The 23,637-nt window shown below is 48.3% G+C and overlaps 1 protein-coding gene across 1 annotated transcript; it reads left to right on the forward strand.

Moving 5' to 3' along the window:
• Positions 1-80: 80 nt before the first annotated feature.
• LOC144093978 (chromobox protein homolog 3-like) lies at positions 81-23,448 on the forward strand. The gene is made up of 5 exons (XM_077627766.1): positions 81-219; positions 988-1,124; positions 6,829-6,994; positions 11,751-11,848; positions 22,606-23,448. Exons 2-5 carry the CDS (start codon positions 994-996, stop codon positions 22,751-22,753), a joined length of 543 nt encoding a protein of 180 aa, XP_077483892.1. The 5' UTR covers positions 81-219; positions 988-993; the 3' UTR covers positions 22,754-23,448.
• Positions 23,449-23,637: the final 189 nt, after the last annotated feature.

A 23,637-nucleotide genomic window follows, 5' to 3' on the forward strand; every position in this document is an offset into this window, starting at 1 on the left:
TGTTGCGTTGCTGGTCGGTTGTGTTCCGTCTTAAACAAGGTTCTTATTATTTGGCGCATTCGCTGCGGTCCTACAGTCCCATGCTTTACGTTGTTTGTATGCAACCGAACGTTTTCCCGCCTGCGCCCGTTTTGATGCGCGAGAGTTGCTGTTGCATTTGGTCTTGGTCCTTCGTCATCCGTTGTGAGCAGGCGCTTTGTGACAACTTTGGAACCCAAGGTAGTGTGTAGAAGGCAAAACACTGGCTTTCGTTGCTTTGAAACTCCACTCCGGGTCTTATACTTTCTGTTCATAAATTTAATTTGAGTTTGGGGGATGACAGGTTGTGAGTTTAACATGGCGGTCTTACCATAATATCCTGGCCTCGGACACTGAATGTTTTGGTGGTTGTTGTTTGACTTATTTGTCGCGTATACCTCAGTGCTGATGATTCGTTTGTTGCTAACTAACGTGAGCCGCCGAGCGTCGGCAGTGCCAAGGGTACAAGATGTTGCTTGCGGTTAACGGGCCATGCACTCGTAGAGCTAAGCCTAACAGCTAACTGCACTACTCGAGTAGTACCTCAGAGTAAGCCGGAATGTTCCTGCGATGCCGTTGTTGAATAAATGTACTGCATTTAGCATAGCGTGAAGTTAGTTTTCGCGTACAGTGCTAAGCTATTGCAGGCTTGAGCGTCGCCAGACGCTCGGCCTAGCTGGAGCGAGCATCAACGATGCGCGCTATTTCGACGACACATCACTTGTGCCGATTGTTCCAAGCTGTCCGGCAGACGGTGTTAACGTCACTGCGGTCACTCATATGTAATTAGAATAGAACTAGGAGATTCCGCCTACCATATTAACACAAGAGGTCCGTTCGCTCCGCCTTTGGGAGCAGACGCTTTTGCTGGACACTCGGAATGCAGCTTTTGCGCGTGCTCCGCAGTGCACTCGAAGTTCTTTATTTCGTCGCTTCACGCGAACTTATGCTTGTCACCTGTTACTGCAGCACAAAATGTCGGGCAAGAGAAAGTCACCCGACGGGAACTCCTCCGGCTCCGAAGAGTTCACCGTGGAGAAAATATTGGACAAGAGGATCAAGAACGGACGCGCGGAGTATTTCCTTAAGTGGAAGGGCTACCCGGAGTAAGCTGATGTATTTCTTTCCATCTTTCGGTTGTCCGTACTCGTGGCAATACGTTCAAAGTGGTAGGCACTCTTAAGAGCTCCTTTTCAAAGCCACTAATTAGTACTTGTGTGCATCGCCGCACGTTCCTCCACCAGTGGTACAGCATGGTGGAGCAAAGTAGTGTTCCAGTGGGCTGCCTAGATTCGTACTGCATTTAAACAGGAACTATATTTAGTGATTTTTTTTTTCGGCTGCGGTGAAATGAACTTGTAGAAATGCCAGCACATGCCCATCCTTGGGCTGTGTGGTGCATACGCAGCCTATGCGTGCCAACTGTTTCATCCGAGGTTCAGCCGCCGCGGTGGCTCAGTGGTTATGGTGCTCGGCTGTTGACCCGAAAGACGCGGGTTCAATCCCGGCCGCGGCGGTCGCATCTCGATGGAGGCGAAATGCTCGATGCCCGTGCACGTTAAAAGAACTCCAAGTGGTCGAAAATATCCGGAGCCCTTCATTACGGCGTCCCTCGTAGCCCGAGACACTTTAGGACCTTAACCCGATAAAAAAGAAGAAAAAAAGTTCAGGTTCGCCCAGCTGTTGCAAGCCTCCCGCATAGGAAAACTTGAGTGAAATAAGCAGATGTCGGCTTTGTGCTTTCTCTGAATCCACAAATAAATATAAAGATTGCCAATTGTAGCCTTCATAGCATATGTGGGACTGTGAAGTTTTCAGCAATATGCATTTAGGTGGGAGGCCATATATAAAATAAAAATCTTATCAAGAGTTAGAATTACAAACTTTATTTTATCTGATATGGCATGTTTTATTTACTTCTTCACATTATTTAAAATGTAAACAATGCTGCAGCATATTTTTTGTCTTCTGTTGGGACAAAATGCATTAAATTCGGTAGTTGGCCAGCAGTCATAAGTAACCTCTGAAATTTCGAAATTAATAAATCTTTATAATTTATTTAGGTGTATGTGTGCACTATGCAATCAACTGGGATAAATATTGTTATGCGAATAAACGCCCAGGGCACGGCGTAAGCCGACGAAGTGCCCTGGGCGGAAGAAGAGGAGGAGCGGGGAGCGCACGGAGGGACGAAGATAAAGATTGGGGCCCGCCGGTCGATGTTTCTTGGGCTCTCTCCGACCAGTTGTGGTTTTCTTTGGGCGAGACCGTCCCATTTCATTTTGGGGGCAGCGGTGGGATGGCGGCCACCCGCACTCGGAAACAGGCTGCAGCCGAGGACGTCGGGCGCCCTCAGGCTGACGCAGCACACGGTGCGATGGACGGTGCCGCTGATCTCGGACATTCCGACGGCTTGTCCCTTCCCCCGGCGCTGGAGGCCGCCTTTGAGCGCCTTCATCGGCGAGTGGAGCGGCTGGAGAAGGTGCAACGAGAGGATGGCGTCTGTGGCGATGAGGCAGTGCTGTGCCAACCAGTTAGGACTATGGGTGAGCAAGGGTCGAAGACCGAGCTGGCTCCAGGTGGCGACGAGCGTGAGTGGAAGAGGATGTTGCGTCGCCTGGGCGGTGGAGGCGAATTGGATGCATGTGACTTCCCCTGCCGCACCCAGTTCTCCCGCAAACGCAAAGTGTCGAAGCAGCCTGCTTGAAGGTCGGCGTGGGGTCAGTTGTCCCGCACCATGTGATGCTTGCCGCCTCGCTCACCGGAGTGAACCTAGCCGGTGTGGGATGTTCTTCGGCGACTGCAGGCACCTTCACCCAGCTCACAAACTTTGAAGTCAACGAATAGTTTGGCCGCTTCCTTTCTCCGAGCCCTCGTTGTGTCTCTCCAGGTAAACCTGAATCAAATGCCAATATGCCGTCTCCATCCGAAGAAGAATGACGCGATCACAAGTTCCGAAATGTGTCCTCCCAGACTGTGGACATGGAAGTGACCTCGTCTGCCACGTTAAATCTAGAAGAGGGCAAGCCTAGAGATGCACCTCCAGAAGTGAACACTGAGCATCAGGAGCAGATAGAGGAGGCGCAGGCCAACAGCGCCGTCGAAGCCGAAAAGCTGGCTAAGCTTGAGGTGAACGGCTTAATGGAACCACTGTCTAAAGGCGAGCAGGAGCCCTCACCGTTCTCGTACGTGGAAGAACCACCTGCAAGCAGCTCCGCCATCTATCTGGGCAGTTTGGTGTCAAATGGCACTTCAACACCTTCACCACGGGATGACGCCTACCGCAAATCAAGCTATGTTCCTGAGAAGAACCTGAATCCAGAATGCCCTGTGGCTCGTTTGGAAGAGCTGGATGCCTTTCTCAAGGAATGCAGCCCCATCAAGGGAGCGCCGCAAGATGTACAAGAACAGCACGGTGCTCCTCCAAGCTGTGGGTCACAGGCGACTACTCCATCGGACGCCATCTCGAGGGGCACCAGCGCGAAGTCTGCGAGCCCACATGCTTCTTCATCACAAGAGTGCTCGTCCCCGTCCAGAGACGATGGCTTCCCTGTTATTTCAGAACCCCGCTCGCTCCTAGCCAAAGATTTGCGGGTGCCAGACAATACGTCTCTCGCGTGCGGTGCGATCCTCATCAACTTTGCCGAGGACACGACCACGTTCAAAGAACACCTGTACAGCTTGGTGGTCAACTACAAAGCGAAGCAGGAGATCGATGCCACAAGCACTGCTGGGACGGCGTTCTGCCCAGACGGTGCCGGCATTGACTGCGCCAAGAACGTCTTCAAAAAACATGCCAGGTCCTCTCCGACTAGGTCGACTGCTTCAGTGCTGCAGTCTTGCGACATTTTTCACCCCGCCTCGCTGCACTGGAGTCTGCGGCCATTGCCGTGGGACAGCATCACTTGAGGCTGCCGTACTTTCCGGCTGGCCTCCTTGGACTCAAACAACCTGGACCGTCGCACTGCATTGCACTAGACATTCTCCCCTAATTCCCCCCCCCCCCCCCTCGTGGAAAGTTGTTACGGGAATAATCGCCCAGGGCACGGCATAAGCCGACCAAGTGCCCTGGGCCGAAGAGGAGGAGGAGCGAGCGCACGGAGAGACGACGATAAAGATTGGAGCCCGCCGGGCGGTGTTCCTTGGTCTCTCTCCGACCAGGTGTGGTTTCCTTTGGGCGGTACCGTCGTCCTGTTTCAATATATTGTGATTAATATTAAAGAAGTGATCCTCAAAAAACTGAACAAAATGACCTAGTTTGATTACACCTGTTCATACATTAAGAGATGTAATGTCAAAACATTATAGTTCGTTGCATGTCCCTGTATGTTAGGAATAGGCACACAAAATTTCAATTAAGAAATATTCGTTCACAGAAAAGTTATCAGTACTTGCATGTCACAATGTTGAGAAAAACGAAGACGGTTTTCATACAACGTTTGGGTAGTTACTTGATGGGCACTAAGCCCTTTGTATCGTTTTGTAGTCTGTTGTGATGCAAGCCCTCGTGATTAATGGCATGGTTCTATGCCAGTGTTTTCGTTACATTATTCATACTATGTGTGCTTCTGGTATTGAAGTGACCTAAAGAATCATGCAAGTTGGGAGCTCGCTAAATAAGCTCATTGAACCACTTATTTGCATGTCATATTTTGCAGTCTAAACAATTAGGTGGAGTTGTCATCTTGGAGCAGACCACTGAACAGTGCTTCAAAATTCTTATCCATCTTGTATTAGAATGCCTCTACTGTGTGCATAGCTCCCTTGTCACAGTGGTTCAGATCTCTCTAATCCACATGAACCGGGCCGTTTGAACCAGGTGATGCCAGGCGCGCCTTTGATGCTTGTGGGTAGGTGTAGAGTGAAAGCAAGTGGTTGGTGTGGGTTGATTATTTCTTCAAAGGTCTCCCACGTTAATTTGTATGACGGTGCAGCAGCAGATCTTTAGCTGACTAACTGGGGCATCAGTCAACGTTCCTCTTTCAGTGGTTTCGCACATTCCTTTTGTGATCATTCTTAGGTATTATATGTACTTAACCAAGCGTGAAGATACCACAAAAAAAAAAAATTCTGGGAGAAATATTTACTATAGCAAAGTTAAGTTACCAACATTAGAGACAAAAACTTCGTTTCGGTTTCAAAATGCAGGTGTAAGGGTTCTACAACTGGCTGTAACTTCATAATGAAGCAAAGTACTGGTATTTATTTTGCGGCGCATATCATAAAAAGTAGAAATTTGTTATTTTGAAGAAAAAAAAACGATTTGAATGTGACCTGCTGCTATAGCTTTTGTTCCACAAAAGAGCCCCCGTTTTTCCTGGACTTTCGAGTTTTACTTTCTCTTAGTTCTCTGTTCTTGAGCATATTGCCGGGGAGTGGGTCCCAACGGGATGCGCTTGCACGAATTTGGAGGATGGGCCAGTGAATGTAATCTGGTTTGTCTGCAGTGTGGTGTTTTGGAGAAGATAGCTGCTTGTGGAAGGACTATAGTCACCTAATAATATTTGAGTGTTTTCTCCTTTCAAATGATGCTAGACATTTAGAATTCATGTATCACCTCGTGGTATTCCCCTGTGGCCGCTAAATAATTTGATTGAATTTCTTCATGATGCTGCTTCGGTTTCATCAACCAAATGATGGCTGTGGCATGTAGGTGGTGTTTAGGTCACGTGAGCCATGAAAAAAAAAAACTGATTAAAGTCACTGTTATGTAGTTACAATTCACTATAACACTTAAGCCAGCTTGCTTCTAAGAGCCTGAATGATGACATTTTTTTTGTGTGTGTGTGTGTCACGTGGTCTAAACACAAACTACATGTTATAACCATCATTCGGTTGATGAAATCGAAGCTGCCTTAAGAAATTCATTACAAGTTATCGAGTGGCCATACGGGAATACCACAGGGTGTTCCATGTATAGGGAGACACTGACAGCACAGTGGCACACTATTTTGTTGTCTGTGGAGCACTGCAAACGGCTGCGGGTGTGCCTAATGGGATTATCGCCTCCTGCTCTGGCGTGCACTGACCGCTAAAGCTACGCACGACAACAAAATGGCGCCTGTGATGTCACGTGAATACCCCCTATACTAATTTCTAAAACATCATTTGAAATACAATAATGGCTGCATTTGGGCGAGTTGGTTTTCCATTCTGAACGTAAAAGCGCAAAAAACACAAGGACAAAAAACAAAGCGCTCGTGTTGTCTGCCTTAGTCTGTGTCCTTGTGTTTTTTGCGCTTTTACGTTCAGAATCATTTGAAAACAGAAAACATGCAAGCAAAAATTTGGGTGTCTACACTCCTCTAATATGAATGTATAACCAATTCTATTACTGTTTACTTTTCCCCACCCTTTGTCATTGGTCAGGGATTAGTCATGCCTCGCTTTTGTTCTTGTGGATCAAACGCAGGGATAGGAATGCGTGGATTTGCTTCATTTGTAAGGGCATTACTGTATTGTAAAGGTAGAAAATACATAGATGGAAGAGAATCATTGTGCTACACTGGCCCAGTTTGTTTTCTTCAAGTGCACCTGAATACACTCGCTTGCCTTGTCTGACAGTCATTCAGGATGAATCTCAAAGCATTACTGTTTGTGGCCGTCACGCAGTTGACGTCTTCTGTTGCCAGCAGCGGGGAATGGCAGGCCTCTTGTGTAAAGGTGTTTGTGACCGCAGCAGCCTTGCCAGTTGGGTTGGCAGTGACAGCATTGGTGGGGCCGCACCGTGGTTTCGTTGTAGTGTGCTGGCCTGTGGGGTGTGGTTAGAAGAAATGTGTGCGAAGTGGCGCATCATTCCCTTGCTTCCAGTTCGGAGAACACATGGGAACCTGTGTCCAATCTCGACTGCCCCGAGTTGATCCAGGAGTTCGAGGATCAGCGTAAGAAGAAGGAGGACAAGAGGCGTGCCGCAGGTGCCAAGGCTAATGGAGCTGCCGAGGAGCCCAAGAAGAAGAAAACAAAGACGGCCGCTGAGGTGCGGCAGCGATCTGAACAGAGCTGCAATGCATGGCAAACTTGTTTTGCAGTGGGGGCATCGCAGGTTCACTCTCCAGTTGAGGTGACAAGAGGTTGTCGGAACCTAATGTCTTGCCATGAGACAATGCATAGATCCTCTCGCTATGTCCCAGTGCAGGATTCCACAATTTCTGTAGTGTGTCGGTGGTGACATAAAATTGCTAATCACCTACTAGCCATATATACATTTAACACCGGCTGCTTGATTTCAGCTTAGTTTATTAGTGGTTTTTATTCGTCATGAAATAAAAACTGAAGGAAACGATGTTAGCTGTGGCATCTGTCGTACAAGCCTGAAGCACCTGAGCTGTGGCTACCGGAATAAACTCGTAGGGAAGGAGAAAGAAAAGTGAGGAGTGACTCGGCTTACAGTGTAAAAGTAATAGTCCGAGTCATAGTCACCATTTTAAAAATGTGCGACATTTAAGATGCCGCTTCATGGCTTGCTAGTTCGCATCATGTAGCGCCTGCAAAGTTGTAAAGTTGTTGATATTTTACAAATTGAGTTTTTCAAGTCAGCCGTGTTTTGCTTATTTTACTCATAATTTTGGCTGTCCTTCATTAACTGTATGCAGTGGGCTTGTTTATTGTGTGCTGCAATAATGGCTTCAATGGAAATTCAAGTCGGGCTCTGTAAAACAATTTTGCTTGCAAGTTTTTTTTTTTTTTTAACTGCCAAACTAATGTGTCCTGACAACAGTATTGTAGCGGCACTATAACCATCAGCAGTGCTGCGTTGCCTCAGCTCGTGACATGTGCTTGCACATCTCGGTAGACGTTTGGCCAGACGAACCTGGACGTCACGAGCCGCTGCGTAGCACGAATGCCGGGATGGCTTGCGTTGTGCAGCTGTTTGAAGACTTGGCGGCGGTGCACAGTCGGTACAAAATGCCATGAAGAACCACTGGAAACGTCGCACACGATGGTGTCTAGCAGAACGGCAGGGGCACTGTCGACAGGGTCAGGCAGGGTTGGGCTGAAGGGCTTGAAAGCTCACTGTCTTAACGCCTGTGCGGCAGCCAGCGCTGCGATGTCAAGCGCACCTGATGCAAGAGCAGCGACACGAGAGAGTGCATCGGCAGTGCTGTTCACGGGTCCTTCGATGTGGCTGATATCCACCGTAAATTCAGAAATAAAACTCGGGTGCCGTATCTCTCGTGCAGTGTATGAGCTTTGGTTCACACGAAAAGCAAAAGTTAAGGACTTGTGGTTCGTGAGCACATAAAGAAAACGGCTCCTTTTAAGATGTGACGGAAGGGTCGAATGGCGAAATAGACAGCTAGCAACTCACGGCTGAAAGTACTGTAGCACGTTTCTGCGGGCTTGAGCTTCTGGTAGAAGAAACCCAGGGGGCACCAGCAGTCATCCTGAAGCTGTTGCAGGACGGCGCCTACAGCTGCACCAGAGGCGTCGGTGATGAGTTGCAACGGGGTGTTGGCCAGCCCATGCATCAGCAGAGTAGCATCAGCAAGGGTGTTCTTGGCAGCTGGGAAGGCAGTTTCGGCAGCTGACGTCCACTCGAGAGGAGTGCGAGGACCACGCGGTGAGGGGCAGGGTGATGCGGGCAATGCTGGTCAAGAAACGTCGGTGGAAGTTCAGGAGGCTGAAGAAGTCACGGATGGCGTGCACCTTGCTCTCCAAAGGGTGAATTCCCTGCACTGTGACGTGATGGCCAAGCAACTCGATGGTGTCGGGGCCAAAAATGCACTTGGCCGGATTGATGACAAGACCATGCTCTTCGAGGCGTGAAAATAGCAGGTGCAGGTGTTACGCGTGTTCTGGCAAGGAACCAGCAACCAGCAGATCGTCAAGATACGCAAACACATAACGCAGGCCACAAGTGACCTCATTGATGAAGCATTTGAATGTCTGAGCAGCGTTTCGCAGACCAAAGGGCATACGGACATACTCGAAGAGGCCAAACGGTGTTACAGTGGCAGTCTTAGGGACGTCTGTAGGCTCCAACGGGATCTGATGGTAGGCTTTCACCAGGTCAACCATGGAAAATATGGTCATGCAGGCAGGCCGCAAAGTCGTGAATATGAGGGAGAGAATATCTATCCGGAACAGTGCAGGCGGTGAGGGCATGATAGTCACCGCAGGGGCGCCAATCACCGGGGTCACGTTTCGGCACCATATGCAGCGCCGAAGACCAACTGCTGGACGACGGCCGAGTGATGCCCAATTGCTGTATGTGGTCGAATTCGCGGCAGGCAATGACGAAGCGGTCGGCATAGCCAGCTATGTGGTGCGTAACGGTGTGACAGACCGGAAGCTCAAGGTTGCTAGGCCGCGTGATGGCAGGAAAATCTGCTAGAATCACAGCAAAGGCAGATGACGGCAGCAGCGGAGCTGCTTGGAGGATGGGGTGGCGCCACCGGGGCGAGGACGCCGTTCAGACAAGTGTGGTCCACCAAACGACGAGATCGGAGGTCGACAGCCAGGCCAAAAGTGGTGAGAAAGTCTGCTCCGAGGATGGCAAACTGCATGTCCGCGATAATGAAAATTAATTGTAATGTTACGCGTGAGCCCAAATCGACGGTGACTGAGCGCTGTCCGTAGGTAGCGATCTGGGAGGTGTTGACCGCCTACAAAGGTGCTGCTTGCACAGCACGTTGCCAATCAAGGTGGGAGTCAGGCACATCGCTAACCTGTGCACCGGTGTCCACAAGAAAGCAGCATCCAGTGATACTGTTGGTGACGTATAGTTGGGCGGCTGGATGTAGAGCCAGAGTCACTGGCCGCCATCAGTGACTTGCTGGCGCGTTTCCCGACCATAGGCAAGGCCACTGGCGGACAGCGGCGCCGACCTTGCGGTGGTACCCACAGAACCTGTCATGGGCAGGGCTCGATCGATGACTGGAACTGCAACGATCGCGCAACCGTTGGTGAGAGGAACGCTGCTGGCGACGAGGAATCGACACTCGCAGTACGGCAGCGGTGCTCGTGAGGAGGTCGATTTTAGCCTCGAGGCTTGACTGCTGGTCAACAAGAGTGGACGGCGCGGAGGAAGGAATTGCAGCCACAGAACACGGGCCAGTGTAGTCCGGGACACGGTCAGCCAACTCTGCGAGCTTATCCAAGCTAACATCACTTGCTGCAGCCAGGACGACCACGAGGTTCTGAGGCAAGCGCTGAAAGAAGAGCCCATGGAGTTGCGGGCTGTTGACGTTCTGTGGGCAGTCGCCGAGCAGCTGTCGCATGCGATGAAAGAGCTGAGATGGTCGACGGTCGCCAAGGTCCTCGGTGCTGAGCAATTGCTGCAGGTGGCTGCGCTCCGTGATTGTTTTCTGTGCCAGGACCGTAGCCTTGAAGTGATCATACAAGGAGAAAGGGTCGGGCATCTTCAAAACGTCGTCAAACTCGTCCATTACCTCGGGGGAGAGAGTCGGCACAACGTGGAGATACTTCACGTGTTGTGAAGTGGTGCGCCGAAGGTCGAACACACTTCCACTTGCTGGAACCATACAGCAGGATTCCGAAGCCAAAATGACGGTAGCTGAACGTGGATGCAGCCGGTGTACGAGCCGGGACCTGGGGCCTGGGCGCCGCAACCGTGGTGGCGTTATCCGCGGCCATCACGTCCGGGTTCACCAAACTGTAGAGGGACAGAGACTGAGTCCCCTACAAATTAATGGAGCACGGGCAGACTAGAATAATCTACTCTGCCCGTGGCCCCACGTAGCCAGCGCGAGCGCATGTCACGAGACGAGACGGCGTGGTAGTGCCGCTACAGTATGATGCACATGGCTCAGTGAGGTGTACAGCAGATATGTTTTTCCGAATGTACCTAACACCTGTGGTCAAAAGTTTATGGAATGCAGTGTTGGCAAAAGTACTTAATTGCCACTTATTGCAGTGGCTGTGGGGAAATTGGCTTTTGGTCCCGTGTTCATGGGATCGAATTCTGGCCACAGCACCAGTAGCATTTTGATTAAGGCAAAATGCATAAAACAGTAACGTGCTGTGCGATGTCAGTGCGCATTCAGGAACCCCAGCCGGTCTACATTAATCTGAAGCCCTCCAATACTTTTTCCCATGGATCACAGGGACTTTTGTTGCAGTGTTTATCCATGGGTGGCACCGTTGTAGTATTAGCCATTCATGTGGTTACATGTTGTGAAGGGTATGGCTGCAACATCAATGTCAAGCAGCACAGTTTTCTTACTCTTTGTGAAAATGGCAGCCTCGGTGTTTGAAAAGAGCACAAACAACCATGAGAGGTTGCGCTGTACTTGCACTTCTGAAGTTGGCGTGCTTGGCAGCTTCGTGCAAGTTGACTAGGCAGCATGTGAAGTGAGCAACGTTTTCTGTTCTCTTATCTAGAGCACTCGTGGTGCTTTCCTGTTACTGTGCTTTTTCAGTAGTATACTTTCTGTGAGAACAGCGCTGCTTGGGAAAGAAGTCTGCGAATTGTGGTCTGCAAAGGATTCACTTAGATCAGGCAGAGCTCCCAAAACTTATTGAGGGACATGACTGCAGTCTTTTTGCTTTTTACATGGTTACATGGCTTTCCTTATCTAAGCTCTATTTTGGGTAAAGGTGTAAAAGCTACATTCTTGGGATGCTTGTACCTGGGCTTAATTTAAGGCCTCTTGACTGATTTCAGTGATAGTGGGGCATGAGCATTCCGCATGCTGAAAAGTGCAAGAAGGCGGGCATGCTTTGCTGTGATTTCCGCCCTTTGGAGCTGGTTGGTTGCCTTGGTGGTGCAGGAGGAGGTACAACCTCGAGGTTTTGACAGGGGGCTGGAGCCAGAACGAATCATTGGAGCAACAGACTCAAGCGGGGAGCTGATGTTCCTGATTAAGTGGTAAGTGTGTAGCAATTATACTAATGTCGACGTGTCCACGCGTCATTTAGGCCCCTTCGATTCACCGAGCCCGCTGGTGGACATCAGTCAGTCCCCATTGTAGTAAGGGTGAAGGCCGTCCTAGCTCCCTTGAACCAAGAAGCACTTGTTGCAGTGCACACGAATGGTAAGTGTAGGCTGTTTGGGTGCGGAAGAAACTTGAGGCTGGATGCGGACTACAAAAACAGACGATTGCGCTCACGCATCTATCCATTTGTGATGACAGTGTGAGTGTGTGGCCTTCATAACATTGTGGGCACAGTGGAATGTTCATGTAAGTTTGAGAGATCCTCAAGGGAGGAAGGACATAGGTCTGAGGTTAAAAAAAATGCCAAAAAATCGATTTTTTTTTTTTTTTTGCAAATGCTTTTTTCGAAATCTGCTGCCTATTCTCCACCAGTCTGCAAAGTTTCATGCTTCTAGGTTCAGTAGTTTTCGCGCAGTACCATTTTATACCGTCGATGTAGACTGAATCTGATCTGAAATTGACATCAAAACTGCACTTCTTCCGCTGCGTGCAGCTCCTATTCTATGCTATCGGAGCCGTCTTGGTCTCGTTTGAGAGAGCAGCCTTTCCTCTTCAATTTCCTGCCACCAATGACTCCGTCTGCTCATTGGTTCCAGAAAGAAAAAGCACCCAAATAAAGATCTGATGTGCAACCTTATTCGTTACTCGGGGCACGTGACACGTGTATGCTAGCGGATTGTCTGAATTTGGCTCCGTCGTCTGCAAGACACGCACGGCCGCGGCATACGAAATGCCATTTTATACTGTGTTGACACTGGCGCAGTACGTGATCAATCGCAGGTCGGTAAAATTTCACGCCAGACATCAGTTCGGGAAGAAGCGTTCATTGAGCTTAAACTTCAAACCGCGCACTGCCTCACTGCAGTATGCCCAAGAAGAAGAGCTTCACGCACCCAGTTGCGGAGCTGCTGGCACTGTCACGCTAGGCCTAACAGACCCGACACCCGAAAGTAGTATCAACAGCGGCTGTGTACACCACGACATGATATTTGTACATCGTTCTGAAGCAGAACGCAAAAAAAATGCAGACATGGTAGAGAAGCTTGTAGCAACAGCAGCAACAAATCGGAAGAAAGAGCTTCTTGCTGACAGTGACGACGCCACGCCACAGTTGAAATGCACAATGGGACTTCGTACACGATTGTGTTTGAATTCAGCGAACGGTCTTCTCGAGTTCGTGAAGTGCAGATCCTGCTCTAGGGCTGTGAAAATAATAAGAGATGATTGTGAATATGGCCTTTCGGTCAAACTGCACATTGTGAGTGAAGATTGTGGCGACATGTCGTCGACATGGACTTCGCTGCATGTCGAAGGTACGCAAAAAGTGGGATCGTGGGATTGCGGTACGAAAATGTTTCGTTACCGAGAGATACAAAATACATTGGCCCCTATGGGCATTTGCCGGGGTCCGGAAATATTTCGTTGCGGCGAGAATTTCGTATTTTCGAGATTTCGTTATCGCGGGTTTCAACTGTATACACATAAACAAATAGAAGCGCATGGGTGCTGCTTTTGCGGAATGCAGTAGCCAAGAACAAAGGCTCTGGCTCCAAAAGCCTCAGTGGCGTGGGCAACCTAACGGGAGATCTCATAAACATGAGCTCCTATTATGGGTGGGCTCTAAAGACCCACAAAGATGTATATTCTATGCAGAGGGTGGTGGTGGTGGCCACATTTCATCGCATCACGTCCAATGACGCAAAGAGTAACCATACATTTTGCCCTACGACGCCGAGCTCCTGGCGCAAGCAAAATGCGGCAAAGGCCAGGGGTGAGCAATCACCAAAGCATCCCAGGAACCTGCGCCCCCCTCCTCCTCCCATGTTTGTGAGGCCCTGCTTCCCCTATATCAGCACCTCTTACACAAGAAGTTGTTGGAGCAGTGCCTGCGTGGCAGAAGGCAGAATAATGAAAGCCTGCATCCCATGATATGGGCACTTGCTCCAAAGCACTCCCATGCCTCATTGTTTGCGGTGGAGGCTGCTGTAGCAGAAGCCGTTATGAAATTCACTATTGGAAATGTGACAGCATCGACAGTGATTCTCAGCAAGCTGGGCTTGAATCCAAGCGAGGAGAGTGAAAAGCGCATGCTGGAGAAGGATGAGAGGAAAGAGCAAGACATGAAGACACGTAACAAATTTTGACTACAGATTTGTCGATTTCCACAAAACACATTTAAGGGACTCTTGCTGGAGGATATGTGTGAAGCGACATCCTTTAACATTCAGGCATACCGCAACTTTATTCGGAGTCCCTTTCAGAGCCCCTTTAAAGCAGTCAACTGCACAGATTGGATGGTGTCTTATGCAAATATGTTACAATGGAGCCCTGCTGTTTGACTTCCGGATGGTACATTTTCTTAGCTGCCTTGTGATGGGCTAGTCACTCTGGAACTCCCACAGAAACTCATGCAGCACATTCTCCTTAGTTACATAGCAAGTGTGGGGGCATTCCTGCATGGTACAATACAATTTTCACCTTGCACCCTATGCCAGCATTTTTACAGGCTATGTTCAGCGCATGCAGCATGATTCTCTGCACTGCATTGGTACTAGATTGTCTCGGCATACTATAACCGCACCAACACCCGGCATGCTCATGAAGAACAAAACAGCGATATGAAGAACAACCATGTCATGGCCCATTTGATATCAGACACAACAATGAAATCTTCAGGGAACACGTATTTTTGTGGCCTCATTCCATGACTTGATTTCACTTAAGGGCAGATGCTCCTCGAAGACACTATTGTTGCAAAAGCAACACTACGCCATTCAGCCATATGCTGCTGTGTGTAGTTGACGAACGACCTTGAGCCGCCGTTGCCTAGCAATGCCGCAGCCACACTCCAACAAATGGTGCCGCTGCCATCGCCTCGCAGGGGCTGTGTTTGTGTGTGTGTGTGTGTGTGCACGCACTTCGCCTCGGTATATTGTAGTCGTTATGGAAAGCGCGGAAGAGACGCCACAACGACAGAACGAAGCGAGGAAGAGAGAACGCGCTCAAGAGGCGCCAGAAGAACGCGCAGCACGACTCGAGAAGTGTCATAATGAAGATGCAGCTAGAGGTCGTGCGGAGTGACTCTTCAACTCCCGAAGAGACTGCTTTGAGTTCTCAAGAGCGCCTGAATGGGACGCTGCGCAGGCAACGTGCCGAGGGAACGAAGCTTTCACAATTCAACTAGGGTTAACCATAGCCAATTAATTTTCTTAATATTGAACCTATGATTATGAAACTTGGGTCATTGATAAGGGTTTTAATGCAGATTCCGAATATGGTCTAGTTTTTATGTAGCTTGCATAGTTTTTGTGTAAAAGGGTCCACAAAAGCACTATATAGGGCCTTTTGTGCACACTTTGTTATCATGAAATGTATGTTTAGAGCAGCTTGCAATAGTTCATTGTGTTGCTTTGGTAATATTATATGTTGAAATCTACTTCAAATTTATTCTTTTATCCCATAATTGTAAAATTCATGAACACCAAAGTGTATATTTTGGGCACCATGTATCAAAATTCTGAATTTTTTCCAAAAAATGTTGAAGAGGTGTTTTATAATCAGGTAGATAACAATATTCTACACACTTTGAAGAGGCTGTGTGCAAAATTTCATCCAAATCTGACTAATGCAAGTACTTTAAATTTGTTGCGCAATACATAAAAATTGCTGAAAACTACAATTGGAGAAAAACTCATTAGTAAGTTTCAGACATCTGTATTCTTGAAAAACATGACGCAAGCACATGAAATTTCTTGACAAAAAAATGAAAACGAGTCTCAAATACAGCCATGTTTATTAGATTCTCCTGCCCCATACATTGGGCCCTCACGATCTTCGCAAATGGAGTCTGTGAGACTAGCTCTCTATGCCATGTTACGGCGATGTGCTCGAGCTTCGGCTGTTTGGCGGACCCCATTTTCGTTCTTCTCTGGTCACGAGAGGTTCCCAGCACAAGCTCTTCCGGTGGCAGCATACAATGCTCCTCGAGAACTTGTTGAAAGTTACCGTGTCCATATTAGACCATAGCGCGCGCAGCCACGGCCACCTTGATGTTCACAGTGAAGTTGTCGCGAGAGCTCCTGCTGTGAAAGCTCCAGCTTTCGCTGGAGCCATCCGCGAGCAATGCAGAGCACTCGCTATTTCTGCAGTGGAGTTCAAGAAACTCCGAAAGGCCCTTACGTTTTTTGGCCGGTTCGCGTACCACAAGGTTACAAGTACGGCACGTTGGGCAAGAAGCCCCGCTTACCAGTAACGTAAGCGCGCTGATGTCGCTAATCGCAGCACTTGTGGAATGACGAATGCTCACAGCTGTGTCACTCTCAAAGGGTCCAATCTTCAACTCCGAGGCACTCACGAGTTTCACTGCGGCGTCAATTTCTCTCAAGTGGCCGTTGCCCTGGTTAGGGCTAGCTGGCGTCGGGCGGCTGCCTTCCGCTGTCGAGGCTTGCGACGACGTCCTCTGTACGCTTTCTTCGTGTGTGATTTCCGAGCTCAGAAATCGCACTTCTTCGTGTCGTTCATTTCGAACTTTCAAAAAACAAACGGTGGAGAGATCGATGTAGACGCCGTACAATGTGAAAGCAGGCGGTAGCAAAAGGTGGGCTTCCCACAATTGTGCATCGGTCTCGGCCAATGGCAGCTACACTAAAGCGCCACGTGATTTAAAGGTCCAGTAGAAAGGCTCGAAATAGGCGCCGAACACGTTTTTTTATTACTATTATTTACAGCCAAAATTCGAAACTGCAGGAGGGCTGTGCCGCATAGCTTACTCTACCTTTCCAAGCAAACGGCAATGGCGGGCGGTGCGGCGTTCACGAGGGGCACACGCTCGAAAGTTGACAATGTGCACGGAATGCTGCAGTTTCTCTAGCCACCGTGGCTCAATAAAATGGATCTTTTACTAGCTTCGCGTTCGAATTTTGCCTTGATTTTTTGGGGAATTGTAGCTGAAAGATTATTTTAGTGACAAAAAACCCAAAATAGAAAGATTTTGTAAAAAAAAACTCGTTTTTTTGCCTTGATTTTTTTGGGAATTGTAGCTGAAAGATTATTTTTGAGACAAAAAACCCAAAATGGAAAGATTTTGTAAAAAACTCGTTTTTTTTTTGCCTTGATTTTTTGGGGAATTGTAGCTGAAAGATTATTTTAGAGACAAAAAACCCAAAATAGAAAGATTTTGTGAAAAACTCACTTTTTTGACATGCATCTCCCTTAAAGCACCTCCTTACACTTATGCAATATGTCGTGAAAGTTCTTTAAAGAGGGTGCTTTTAAGAAATTTTGCTGCAAAGAACTTGATAAAATTCATGCCATTACCTTTTCATGGCATCAAAAAATGCGAGAAAGCTAAAATTATCCTGCCTGTCATAGAAGTTAGGTGTTTTGAAGATGCCACTCCAGAAACTTTTCTTCCCACTTCTGAACCCCATAACTCAGCTTCTATAATATCACTCTTAATATTACAGGGGTTAGCTCAGCAGCAGGTGCTACAGGCCGCAGTAAGAAGGCACTTAAAAACCAAGTCACCCAAGCACTATCTGCAGTGTCTTCTTCAATAGCACAGCGACAGAATATCGTCCTCTTTGCCTTGGAATTGTGTACCGTAACGCTACCCCTCTCCGCCCCGTGGAAGGAAGCACAGTCCTTGGGTGTCCTAAGGTGATGGGTTTGAATGGTAGGGCACAGGACTGTCGACGTGCACGAGCTGTGTGGAGGGGGCTGCAGGAGAAGAGTTGGGGTGCAGGTGCATGCGTTCGTAGGTCACATTGATCAGTTGCCTCAAAACTCTAAGGACCCATGTAATGAGGCAGTAGCTTCTCACATATGGCCCACCACACAGCGCACAGGGAGCCAGAGGAGTACGAGGGAGCCGGGAGGGTAGTGGACATCACTGCGATGAAGGTCGTAACGGCGCTTTTTAGCTGTTTGAGAAGCATCGAGATGATGTCGAGCGATTTGGTGGGTGGCATCAGCACAGGCAATGGCGTCGCAAGCGTAACTTCTGGTAGAAGGGCCACGCTCCGTGAAGTAAGCCTTCTGTGGGAGCCAAGAGATGGCTGCACTGACGCTCATTGGTCTCTCTGCTGGCGCTATGTGTCTGTATATCTTTAGCTTGATTGCCGCTTGAACGTGCTCTTGACACACTTGTTGTGGTGCGGACGTTTCGTTGGCTTCGTTCAAATCTCGGGCCCTGGTTGCAATTCGGAATGGGGAACGGGAAGACCGTGCCCATTTCCATTTTATTCAGCAGTATGATGAAAGCGGCCTGGGCGGAGGTGGAGGCCACTTGCATGTGGAACTGCTTTCCGCAAGGCCGGCTTCGTCAACACAATGTGTAATGCCCAGCCTGATGCTTCGGAAGATGACCAGCCCGGCAGCGATTTGTGGCAGCACGTCGACGACTCCGACATGAGGGGTCACGACATTGGTTGGAATGATTATTTCTGTCGATGCCGACGCCGTGGAACCGTGCACGGACGAGGGCATCGTTTCTGCCGTCCGGGACGAGGGTGACGCAGAGGAATCGGATGAGGATGAAACTTCGGAGCCAGCACACATAAACATGCCTGTAGCAATGGGCTACATAGCCTCAGGCAACTTGTCTCTGCCAAGGGCCTCGGCGAAGAGTACGCTTCTGCTTTAAATAAACTGGAAACCTCCCTCATCGGATCTGCGCTGCAAAAACAGACTACCTTCACGAACGTTTTCGCAAAGACAAAATTTTGTGCTTTTACAAGCAACTGTCTTTAAAGGTGTGGTCCACTTACTACGAACTTCAGGATATAACGAACGGATGCCACACGACGCTCATGTTCGTTGTAAGCGGGCTCAACTGTAGCGTAACGGTAGTGTAATCGGTCGCCACGGCGATCCAGTTGTTCCGGGAAGTATGTGGGAAAAAGCCCAAGCAGGTCGAGACCAACACAGAAAAATTGCAGGATTGCACTTAAGTCTGCCTATGAGCGGAAATGCGAAAGCCTTTCCCTGTCCCGTCTTTCTCCCTCCGTTTTTCTTTTATTTTGTTTTATTTTTGTTTTTATTTTTCTAAATATCTGTTCTTTTTTATTTGATTGCATATATGTTGCTTATTAACTGATCATTAATCAACTTTTATATTTTAATTTATTTGCCATAAAACTTATGATTGACAGTTCGAACGGACAACTTCCGTCCACGCCACTCATGAGCCAAGAAAGCCTTACGCCTTAAATATGGGTCAGTTGGAATGTTAATGGGCTGAAGGTGGACACGGGGACGTTTTCCGGCGCTGACATTGATCGCAAGCAGCAACGTAGCTGCGGACAGAGTGCTAAAGGCCAGGCCAGAAGAACCGCCTGCGCACGCTGTTGTATGTGCGTGACACACCGATGTGCCCTGCAGTAGAAGCGCCATGAAGTTAGCAAGTACAGTGGAGTGGAGATGGGTCGAGATAACGAGCAAGAGGTCGGCGCCATCTGGGTGCATATTAAGGCGAAAGCCTTAAAAAGACTATGCAATGAATAAAAAGTCGCTTGTAAATGTTTTCAATGCTTAGAAATAATGCTAATAAGCATTCACACCAAGTATGAGTCTTCGGAACTGAGCCGGCAATTTATTATGAATCTTTAAAAACCGTGTTTTTTTTTAATTCGCGGGCCGATTGGTGTGCTCGTAGTTCTGATTTTGAAACTACAAAACTACAATCATGAAAAAAAGGCGTCGCTATACCCATGATGTTGCCAGGCCACCACACGCTCTCATTCGCTGGAGCCACGGCAGCCACGACGTCACGGGCACACTTCCGGTAGCCATGAAAATAGTCTGCTCGTGGCACCGTGCGACCCTCTTGGACAAACACGAGCCAGGGCATTGCCTTCGCGCATATGGTTTCAATTTTCCTCTGCCGCCTCTCTCTGTCGGGAGTTCAAAAGCCACTCGCAATGGCTCGCCGAGTTGCTACTCTCGTTGCTGGCGTTCAGCCGGTACGGCGTGAACGCATAGGGCTCAATGCCCATTGCGACCGTAAGAGCGAGCAGTCGCACCTCGAGGTCCTGGTCCATTACTGCTAATACAACAGACTACAAGCAAAGAAACCCGACGCGCGTCGCAATCACGCCGCCGACGATGCTGCTGGGTTGCTAGGAGCGACAACCGGAAGTTGCAAGAGGAACGTCAGTGGATGACGTATTCATGGGCGGTGCCCAGTCCCAGAGCCGTTTCCTTTATTTTTTTTTTTTTTCTGGTGCCCCGCTTGTAAGAGTTGAGGGGGGAGAGGAGGAGCGTAATTTTTAATCGTCTATACCTTCGTTGTTATTGATGCTAGCTTAAAAATTCTTGCGTTGGGGTGACGAGTGATGAAATGCCTAATTCTCGTCTGCTTTACTTAATCTCAATTAATTTATTGCATAGTCTTTTTAGTGGCTCGTGACACGTCAAGGTGTCTGTGAGCAAAAAGTCTGACCCACCTGTCAATCGTAGTAACCGGCTAAAATTAGTTCACGACTAGTTACTAAGTAGTTAATAGAACTTGGTGGTAATTATGTATTAAATAATAATTAGTTAAAATGGTACATAATAGTTAGTGACCAGTAATAATTAGTAATTTCCCACACGCTGTGGAATTCAGCGACTTTACATCAGCTGAATGATTCAGCCTATAAAGTCGGTAGAAGAATTTGCAACAGAATCATAGTCTTTAATTCGCGAACAGCGTGCAATCAGCAACATAGGCACACAAATCGGCGCGAAAAGGCTTTTGCCTCACCGCACTTTAGATCAACAAAGTGCCCCCCTGAATTTTTTTTCATCGGTACAGAGTATCGTGGCAAACACGTTCAGAGCAGGATCGGAAGGGTCGCTGCGGAGGCGGTCGATTATGGGGCACAGAGATGGATCACAGTGCTGCTCGTCGCCAATGTGTAGAAAGTGCGATGCGGAAAAACGGTCAGTCTTGGTGCAGCTGGCTGGACTTGTATACGCCAGTAAATGTGTATTCCTGCAAGCTCAAGGCCCAGTGACTTGACGGCCTGTAGGGTCTTTAAGAGAAGACAGTCAAGGCATGGTGGTCCGTAACTACGCAGAAGGGCCTCGCAAACAAATAAGGGCAGAATTTCGTTAACGCCCAAGTGAGTGCGAGGCACTCCCACTTCATAATGGAACAGTTACATTTGGAGGGAGATAGCAGGCTGCTTGCGTAGGCAATAACATGATAGTGCATTCCTTGATGTCAATACAAACCAATGACAAGCATATCAGCAACTTTCCTGCAGCATAATTTCTCAATGCCCTCTCCATAGCACTTGTTTTACATGAAATGAAATGACATGTTTATAATTGGCACACAAAAATGCATGCTCCCTGAAGATTTCACAATCATGGCTTCAACTTTTTTTTTTTTTTTCTAAGCCTTGACTACTCCCCCCGTAAAATATTTTGCAGATTTCACTTGGCCTGAAGTGGCTACCATGAAAAGAGCGTCGAAGTGCACGCATGGCACAACTTGACTGCTGCCTCTTTTGCAGTGGTAGCTGTTGAGACAAGAGTCATGACAAGGCATTTAGGACAAACTGCATACACGGAATGCAATAGACGATTCCAATTTTTTTTGGTCACGGCATTTCCCGGCTGGTGTGGTGTCGCTCTGCTGTATTAAAGTGTTTTTATATATGTTTATTATTTACTCTGTAGCTGGGACCATCTTGTCTGTGGCAAGAATTGCTTCAGAGCAAACGTTTTGGGGTCCTAGGATTTTTCAGGGCTAACTGGTGGGCGGCCATCTTGGAAGATTAAGGGCCCTTGCACATCATCCGCCATGCTGGAGGAGCACACTTATCTTAGCGGGAACTGCACACAAAATGCCAGGAGGTGGTATTTGTGCAAAAAAAAAAGCAATGATTCCCTACCAAAAGTGTCTGTAAAGCGAGCCGTCTATAGTGACGATTCGGGAAGAAAAACAAAAACATCCTGAAAAAAAAGTTGTTACGGTCTGCTTCCGTGCATAGTAGTAGTCAATGAAATGGAGATCGGGGCAGTCTTGGGTGCCCCAAGTGCATTCATTATTCTGGTCGCCGGTGTCTTTAAAATAATGCAGTTCAGGTTGAAGCACATTTGAAGCGCCTAGAGGTTCAAAAGTCGCTAAGGGCGCCTCCTGGTGTAATGAATGTTTCTCCTGCAACTTTTCACATCTCAAGGACACTACTCATTCAGCTGACAGCTGCTGAATGTGGTTTTCAACAGTGCACAGGCTGCAGAGGGAGGATTTTTGTCTTTTGCAGCTATTCATGAAATGGCAAGCCATGTTGACAGGCAGCTTGCCACTGTGCAGCATGAAACCTTGCAGACACGCAAAAGTTACCACTACAGGATTTGCACTTCAACACTTTCACTGGTGTCCTGCTCTGAAAATACAAGGGGCGGAACATCTTTCAGGTGCAGTCAGGATTTTGTTCTCACTGTCTGTATTAACGGGTCGAAAATGCTTGGGCAAGTTTATATATTAACAGGTCGTAAGTGCATTGTAAACATTTGGTCTTCAGAAAAATGTTCCATAATTTAAGTTGTCCATGTTAACAGAGCATGAGTACACATGGTTCATGTTGATGGCTGCTGCCTCCTCACAGCTGGGGTGTAGGAAAGGCCTTGTTTTGTAGCACGCACATTCCATACGTGCCTGCTTTCTACTTGATGCGATATCTTTTGTGTGCCCTCCCAGGAAGAACAGCGATGAAGCAGACCTGGTCCCGTCGCGACTGGCCAATGTCAAGTGCCCCCAGGTGGTGATCCAGTTCTATGAAGAAAGGCTGACCTGGCATACGGGTGCAAGCACAGCCCGGTGCGAAGAAGCTGAGGAATGCTCGTGAGAAGCAGCAGCGGGTGCGGGCCTCTTCCGGTTGTCCTCTCGCTCCCAATTGGCCTGAACACACGCAAACCGCCTTGACAAGACTATGGACCGCTCATGTGCCCTCGGAACGCAATGCTGCACCAACTGCCAGCAGAGCGGGTAGATGCTGCGGTCCATCAGCATTGTCTGACCCACTATTGGCTGCCAAAACTGGACACTTGTTGCTTTCACCTTTCGCCATGAAAATGACGAGAGACATTGGGGAAATGTGACAGTTGGTGGGAGGGCGCATTTGCCGGGGCTAATTTGATTTATTCCATAACCCTTTCCTTTTCTTACCTCTGGTCTTCAGTCATAGGCTGTCAGCGTGTTTTTCTATCAGTGCAGAGAGTCATACTGCTTGTGTTGCATTTCACCCATTCATTTCCTAGCCCTAGCCTGTCGTGTTGGAGCACTGGGCTAAAACCTTATTTTTTAATGCACCGCTGTGTTTTTTTTGGCCTTCATTTTTCGTCGCCATTTCGATTACCAGTGTTTTTTCGTGCCGGTGTGTTGAGTTTCCATTGGATGTAGCCTAGCAGTAATTGGGCAGTATTTTATGTTTGGAGATTCCAACCATTGTATAATGTAGCCTGCAGTAGTGAAAAGGCATGTCTTATTGTCCTGCCCTACTGCTTCATTTTTGGATGGTCAATAAAAAAAGATGGAGAGGCCCTTGCTGTGGTTTATCTTTTACTACCCTCTCCGTATCGCTCTTTGTGGGCCTGTCTGCTGTTAGGATAGCTGGTCTACTTTTGTTTTTGTGCTTGCATGTCAGTGTTGTTTCTGCGACAATACAATACCTCTGGTAGGTCTAGCTTAGCTGCTTTTACAATTTTCTGAAATCTTTTAAATCACAAGTAC

Source organism: Amblyomma americanum, chromosome 6 (genome assembly GCF_052857255.1).
Source record: "Amblyomma americanum isolate KBUSLIRL-KWMA chromosome 6, ASM5285725v1, whole genome shotgun sequence".
Taxonomy (NCBI): Eukaryota; Metazoa; Arthropoda; class Arachnida; order Ixodida; family Ixodidae; genus Amblyomma; species Amblyomma americanum.

Excerpts from the sequence above, each read along its gene's own strand:
- LOC144093978 (XM_077627766.1), top strand. The coding sequence starts at position 994 with ATGTCGGGCAAGAGAAAGTCACCCGACGGGAACTCCTCCGGCTCCGAA. Across the intron at positions 1,125-6,828 it reads AAGTGGAAGGGCTACCCGGA|TTCGGAGAACACATGGGAAC; the intron begins GTAAGCTGATGT and ends CCTTGCTTCCAG. Across the intron at positions 6,995-11,750 it reads AAACAAAGACGGCCGCTGAG|GAGGAGGTACAACCTCGAGG; the intron begins GTGCGGCAGCGA and ends TTGGTGGTGCAG.